This window comes from Thermobia domestica, chromosome 16 (assembly GCF_964235325.1).
Source record: "Thermobia domestica chromosome 16, izTheDome1.hap1.1, whole genome shotgun sequence".
Classification (NCBI taxonomy): Eukaryota; Metazoa; Arthropoda; class Insecta; order Zygentoma; family Lepismatidae; genus Thermobia; species Thermobia domestica.
In genome coordinates this window covers 97992843-98000929 of record NC_137469.1, presented here as the reverse complement: position 1 = coordinate 98000929, position 8087 = coordinate 97992843, and the positions used below count along the sequence as shown (strand labels likewise).

The window sequence follows — 8087 nt, the reverse complement described above, 5'->3', positions numbered from 1 at the left end:
TTACTTTCAATACACAAAAAGAAAAAGATAATTGTTCATACATTTAAAATTTTTCATAATGATGTGTTTGTTATGTGATGTCTAGAGAAAGAAGAATCATTACTTAGTTTAATCAATTTGATTGCCAATTTGTAACTGAGTAGCAGCACTCGAAGTTTCTTTAATAACACTTGAGTTTTTTTTAAATACTATTTTATTATGAATAACTATTACTCAAAGTATTTGCGAAGAAACACTTTTAAAGCTGGAGGAAACACTACAAAATTATCAGAAATACTACTTACACCTTCAGGAACATTTTGTTTTTTTAGAAATCAGGAAAATAATAATAAAAAAAACACATGAAATTGCTTTAAATAGTAATTATTTCCATCACTTTACAAAAAATGACCAAAAAGCAACACTTTATATTCGGTTTTCTTTTTGACTTTTCTTACAAATTTTTCATCTTTATATTACAAAACCAATAAAATATTCCACCACATACATAAAACGACATTCATCCTCGCACAATATACATATCATTTCACAAAAGAGAAGAGACTCCAAATTTAATTATATCTTTTTTCATTTGTGTATTTATGTGAAACCTTTACGGAGAAGCACATAGTAAATGAAAACAATTTCACACCAATTCTGTGTTTTATTTAAGATAATATACATATACATATATATATCTCGAGTCGGTGTGAAATTGTTGAGAAATACTTAAAGTGAATATTAAGCTTGCCTTGACGAAGTTATGAAGTTTTCTTTTAAAAAAAATAAATCTGTGATATGTTTTGAAAAAATATATACAATGGACGCCCGCAGATTTTTTGTTCCATACGAGAATACTTAATGGAATTAGAATTCATTCATGACTGTTTACTTGTAACGGAGAAGTAGTACTTTAACTATCTTTATTAAGACTTGAATAATATTTTTAAACTATTTTATTATAAATACTACTACTTAAAATATTTCTAGAGAAATATTTTTAAAGCTAGAGGAAATTTTACAAAACCATATCATATTTGTAGCTTAGTTGTGTAGCCTCAAAATGGAAAGTTTGAGACACAAGTAAAACTTAAAAATTGAAATATGTAATTTATCCCATATACAACAAAATTACAATTTTAATTACATTTAAGATGAAACAACTCACAAATACAGGGAAAATAAATAAATATAAAATTGATTAGTAAACAAAAATCTTATTTTGAGCTCTGAATACTATTGATTCCTTAACTTCAATTCTTTGTCAACGACAAATAGTTCAAGTGTTACCAGATCCATTTAAGCAAAGTTTTTACTTCTATATTTAAAATTATATCAAACTGCTTGATTTAATTGCATGGATGATGGATTTCAATTAGTATTAGGCTGGTATAAGTTATTTTTCCATCTAGATTTCCACTATTTGTTAAATTCTGACACAGTTTATAAATATCAATTCACCAATGATCTGAAATTTACTTGTGAACTTTATACGAACTTTATGTACAAATATTACTCATAGAAATCAAGCAAAAGAGATATGTCACCAGTAAAAATTATCCATTTTCGTGCTTAACTTGCCTACACAACATACAAAGAATATGATGATATAAAACTTCAAAAGCTAATTGTCTTAAATATTCTGTTCCTCAGAAATATCATAGAGACCCTTCTTTTTGCATTCTGCGGACGTCTATAATATCTACAGACTATTTTGGATTTATCTTTAAATAGATTATTTGTTGTAATTTACGCATTCACTGCTTGATCCAAAGTTTGCTAAAAGTAAGTTAAGTCATCCCTTCACTAATGCATTAAAGCTTTGAAACTTTTGTTTGTACAAAACATATATATTTCCTTTAAGCTTACTCTACATTAAAAAAAAATATATATATTTTACGCCTATGTTGTTTTCCAGTAAAGGTTTTAAATTTATATCAAAAACAGAAACATCAATAAGAATAATAGTAAAAAATAATATTGTGACCGTGAAAACTGCATTTATGTTCATTGTGATATTTAGTTTTTCAAGTTTTTTAATATATAAAAAGAAAGGATAATTGTTCATACATTAAAAAAATTTTTCACAACGATGTGTTGATTATAGTATCTGTAGAGAAAGACGAGTCATCAGTTGGCACAATTTGATTGTCAATTTGTAACTGAGCAGTAGTACTCGAAGTATCTTTATTAAGACTTGAGTAACGTTTTTTACTACTTTTACTATTATTAATACTATTACTCAAGTTATTATAGTCTTTTATGTCATGGTTAGGACAACCAGAGTTTGGCATATCTACACACTCCTGACTGCTGGAGTCAAACATTGTAGAGTCCACACACATAAATTTGAAGTCCAGTACTTGGTCTTTATGAAAACCGTGCGAGCAGTAATGGAAGATTCTGCAATCACGAGGATCCGCGTAAAACGTATATAATTCTTTGCCCGAGCACACAAAACGTCCACTATTATGGTCTTTCAAAGGAGACATCGTTACTGCCGGGAAATAAGGTGGAATAGTAGCAGGAAAAGATGAGGTTTGTGAAGGTGATTCTTCATCTGATGCTACGGTAGTAAATGTCGATTGTTGATCTAGTGAGGTGGTAACAGTTTCTAGATTTATGTTATTCGTTGATAATGTTGAGCTATCCATGAACGGAGCTTCGGTAGGTTCAGTTGTTGTAGAAATGGTCGCTGCAGATGTTGAGGCTGTGACAGGAGCTCTTGGTGCAAAAGAACTTGTCAATAATCTATACTTTAAGGACGAAGACGAAATGGAAGGTCTTGGTCTGTAAGTAGAAGAAAATCTTGGCCTCGAAGTAGGTCTCGTGCGGCGTTGCTGAAGTGAAGGTGTAGTTGTATATTTGGACTTTGTTGAAGGTCTTGATTTGGGTGTTTTAAATCTATATCTTGATGGTTTTTCAGTTGTAGTGGTAATGGTAGTGGTTATTGTTGATGTTTCTGTGTCTGGAAGAGTGTATGTTTCTTCTGAGGTTGATAATGTGATATCCAAAGCTTGATCTGCCTGTTCATGATAACTTAAAGGAATTTCTGTTGTTGGCTCTGGAGTTTGGGCTATGGTCTCTGTAGTATGTTGATCATCTATATCATATAAGTCAGATTCTGTAGAACGGACTGTGCTGATATCTTCCGTAATTAGTTTTTCAGTAGTTATTGTAGTAGTAGTGGTAGTACTTGTAGTACTTTCCGATTCATTATCCATAATATCCAATTCTGATTCGTAGTCTTCATAATCATAGTATCTGTTATCATTTGATTTGTCACGTACCGAATTACCGTGTGAATATTTTTGTGATTGTGTTGCGGGAACACTAGTTGTGGTTCGTTCAGTTTCTATACTCTCAGATGTAATTTGTAACTTCTGTTCTGGGACTGAGCCTGAAGACTCCGAATCTGTTCTGATAACATTGTCTTCATCGTTTAAGAAATCTTTCTGTTCTGATTCCTTTTCATCATTCATTGTAGGTTCAGTCGTCACTTGATCTTCAACTGTTTCCGTTGTGGTACTTTGTTGCTCTTCATCGTAATAATCATAGTAATCGTCATAATACTCAACTTGTGATTGTACAGGGACAAATTTTGGTTGGACTTGCTGTTTTCCGTAAAAATTACTAAGGAACATTTCCAATATCTGCCTATTGAAAAGTGTTGTATCGGGTATATTGCTTGGATTTACAGGCCGCTGTTGTGAAGTAGGTTTGTTGACAACAGGATCATCGTCATAATAATAATAATCTTCATCTGGTACTGGTCTCTTCTCCAACTTAAACCCTTGAGGTGTCGGAGAAATAGGACGTTGGTTTACCCTTGCAGCATCCGTTTCGTATTTTCTTGGTCTGTTGTTAGGTGAATCATCACTTCTCAGTGATGAACGATACCGATCCACTGGGTCATATTCAAATGCCTGTGGGCTTCGCTTTCTCCTTCTAAGTTCACTCGAAGCACCTTTTGGCAAATGTTTATTAAATGCAAAACTCCATCTTCTAAACGAAGAATTGGGTGATGTGTCGACAAAACGTCGTTTCTGAAGTCCGCGATCTGATAGCGTTTCCGCATCAATGGCAGCAAGTTTAAACTTCTTATTTTTCTTAGCCCAATTAGAGAATCGCAACCGAGTCCGTGGACGTACCTCAGGTACAATTTTTGACACCTGGCTCGTAGAATTTTGATTTACTTGAAGTGGGAGAGTATTAAGTGGGAGAGTATTATTTGGTGGAAATAATGCACTCAGTGGTGATAATGTAAAGTTAGTTCGGGGAATACAAGCGTTACCCCTAACACATCTTCCTAAATTAGGATCCATTATTTTACCTTTTGCACACTGAAGGTCTAGACGTATAATATCTCCTTCAGCATTATACACGCACATATGATAGCGCCTGCAGTTAGAAGTTAAGTCAGGAATTGGAATAATAAACGGCTGCCCTTCGCAAGCTGGTTCAGTTTTACCATTGGGACTTCGTTTGTTTCGATTATTTTTTGATTTTGATGTTTTCTGGAAAGAGAACTCTTCTTCGCTAAATAATGTGCAGTCAACTTTTTCCCATGATTCACAAACACCAAGATTTTGATTAAATATACTATCTTTTGGACAAAGAAAGATAGAATCTTCAATAACATTACGTTCATTGGTTTGACAGTGATGAAAAGCTTGACATTCTGTTTCTACATCAGCATAAAGACCATCTTTTCTTCCTTCACAGGTAAAAGATGTTTCAGGTAAATCATCTAACGTATAATTAGGTGGTGATTCTGCCCTTGAAGCTCTACGGCTTCTTCCTTTCTTGGAAGTTTTACCAAATGCAAATTCATCAGCTGACAACAATTGGCAGTCAACTTTCTGCCAATCATCACAACTGCCGTAGTGTTGGTTGAATACAGTTCCGAATGGACAAACGAAAACGGAATCTTCAAAATGTCCTTGCTTTGTTTTAGTACATAAATGGAAGACCTGACATTCAGCCTCAACATCAGCATAAAGACCATCTTGAAGTTTATCATCACAAGTGAAAGAGGTTTCTGGAAGGTCAGAAAGGGTATAATTTGGTGCAGAGCTTGCAGAAACGTCTCGTTTATTCCTGCTACTGCCTTTACGCGACGTCTTCTGGAAAGAGTGCTCCGCCATTGAAAACAATTGACAATCTACCTTCTCCCAAGCATCACACACGCCATGATGTTGGTTAAATACCGAGCCATAAGGACACAGAAACAAGTCATCTTCTAAAACTCCTAAATCGTTCCATTGACATAGATGGAAAACTTGGCAATCGGTTTCCACGTCTGCATACAAACCACTTTCTGCTTTATCTTCGCAGGTGAAGGCTGTTTCAGGTAGGTCATTCAACGAGTAGTTCGGAGGAGAACTTCCTTGACGTCGCTGGCGCAGCAGTGGAATATTATATTCAATACTCTCTGCTGACTGTAAAATGTCCTCATCAGCTGGATGTAGGTCATCATTATATATACCTGCTAAGAAACAACAAAATTAGTACAAATTCCGAAAAAAAGAAATTTAAAACGGGAATAATCTAACTTAAAAGAAGCGTCATTTATATTTCTTATTGGTGCCAGTCTAAAAGGATACTAACTACTAACATATTAAACATAAGAAAACATCCTAACGATACTTAATATAAAAACATTTTATTTCCTTAAATCACCCTAGTATTTTCACTTATTGAGCTTCAGACGTCTTTAGTGGCTCAATACTCGCAGAAAACTTGAAGAAATTAAATACTGTTTTGACTAAATAACAAACGCAAAATACAAATTTAAAAAAAATGTTAAGAAAACTATTAATTAACGAATAACCAACAAAGTGAAATTAACTATTACAAAACATTTTCACGAAACCTTCCCTCTGGTTGTAATGGCTAGCACATGCGCCTTTGGTGCACTGAGTACTAAGTTTGATCCCTGGGAGGAAAACAGAATTGAATGTATTACGGTGATTCGGATTACCATTTGAACTGTAGGTTCACGTCTCATATAATCTCGGCACTAGAATGAGACGATAAATTTTAATAAAAATCAACAACAACAAGTCATTTTTTCTATTTATTTTCTTCTAAATATAATCCATCTTTATACTATTTTAAAAATTTTTATCCTCTTGCTATTTACAGAATTTCTTCAAACTATTGAATTATCTCCAGCCAAAAGTGTTTGTGTAACTTGTATCCAATTCGCATCTAAATTATTTACATCTTAATTACGATTTTGAGGTTTTCTCAATAATGTGAAAAAAAGAAAAGAAAGAAAGAAAACAAAGTTTCGTTTAGCTTTAAGAAACCTTGCAAAGTGAATTGTTAGTAATTTCTTCTTCTTCTTCTTTTCAAGTTAATTGTACTTGTATTACGTGTTTGTCAATCTATTAAATTTCCCCAAAATTTACTCATAAAAAATGAGCCACTACAGACGTTTCTAGCACAATAAATGATTCTGGTTCCTTGAGAAAAGAGAATGTTTCTATATTGAGGATCATTAAGTTGTTTACTTAATCCTTTGCATAATATAAATATAAATTTCATATAGTTTATTTACTATTGTATGAAAGATCTATTATATTTATTAAAATTATGGAAGATGCAAAATGAATTCCAATAATTCGTTAAGCGGGCAATAATTTGAAACCTATAACATGATGTCTACATTTAAACCTATTCTTCGAGGATAATTGAATTCTATACTAATCACTAAACAAACACTTGACGGTATATTAAAAATAATTGCTAGTAAAGATTAGTGTTTTTCTTTTCTATTCCGAACAAGAGTTTGTACTTTTGACAAAAAAGTAACACTGTATTCTATTAAACAAAGGAACTATACAATTTTGAGTTAATCTCGGAGATTATCATTCTATACTTACAGATTCTGTAATTCCTGAATTTTCTTTAAACTTCCAAGTTTTCGACTTTCCGCTGATGTCTTGGTCACGGAGGATAAAAACAGAAAGAAAAAGAATAGAAACAAAGGAATATAAATGGAACGGACTTGCCAAGATAAGAGCTGTGTTGTACGGAAACATGAAGTTGGTGCAAAGTAAAATACGGCGGTGCAATTTATGCACCTTTCTTTTTCCTTGTTGGAAGGTTGTCAACTCATGTTATTACTTTTATTGTCATGACAATGCTGTGACAACGTATATCCGTACAACAAAGCTCTTCCCTTGGTAAGTCCGTTTTATTTTTATTCCTTGATGTTTCTATTCTTTTTCTCCCTGCTTTTAACTTCCGTGACCAAGACTCCATGGGAAAGTCGAAGGCTTGGAAGTTTAAAGAAAATTTAGGAATTACAGAAATCTGTAAGTAGAATTATAGTTAGAATCAATGAAGTGGTTTTACATTGTCTAATCTCGGGGATTTTAAAAATGAAATTACAATTCTTCCATCAGATCTTAATTGTACTTCAAACTGTAGTAAAAGAAAGTAATTAAAAAAAAACGACAATTAGATTATTACATTTAATAAAGATGTGAAGTGTTCCAAGCCCCAAGTTACTTATATTTTTTTGATTTCAAAATACTATGCTTTTGCCTGCCCGTATTATCAAATATTATCAAGCACAGAATCGGCCATCGTTGGCCGAGTATTCTTTTAATTTTCGCCAGTCATCAAGCATGTAATAAAATAAAATTTTAATTAAAACGCCCAATACAATTCTGTTGTATTTTAACCATATTGGAATGATTCTTAACATAAAACACAATTACCAAAGATTTTGTCATATGAGTACATACTCTTTCATGTTAGTTATTAATTCATGTTAATTTTCATTAGAACCAATTTTTACTGCTTAGCTGACTTATATAACTGTTTTTCATATGAGAATCTAATGTTAAATAAATTGCTACAATTTTAACTCTAAATAAAGAAATATTACATATATACTGCGCTAATAAAATTCTAGTAACTCTATTTTTCTTTATCTAAGAAGTGCGATAGGTGTTGAGGTATTGCTTTTATACAAAAGGACGACAGAAATTGAAAATATACATAAAGAAGAAGTTGTCATTTTATATAAAACATAGAGAGATCTAATAATGCATGCAAAGACAGGAGAAAGAGGAAGTCAGAGGGTCAGAGAA

General features: G+C 32.5%; 1 protein-coding gene across 4 annotated transcripts in view; it reads right to left on the bottom strand.

Annotated features, from left to right (window-relative positions):
• Positions 1-347: 347 nt before the first annotated feature.
• The window catches only part of LOC145673262 (uncharacterized), a 333328-nt gene continuing 325588 nt past the window's right edge, over positions 348-8087 (bottom strand). For 3 of the 4 annotated variants that reach the window (XM_081742792.1, XM_081742793.1, XM_081742789.1), the window contains one exon: positions 348-5470. In XM_081742792.1, the coding sequence (XP_081598918.1) occupies positions 2064-5470 (3407 nt within the window). In that variant the 3' untranslated portion in view covers positions 348-2063. The remainder of the gene's footprint in view (positions 5471-8087) is intronic. The other variant, XM_081742791.1, reaches the window with a different exon arrangement.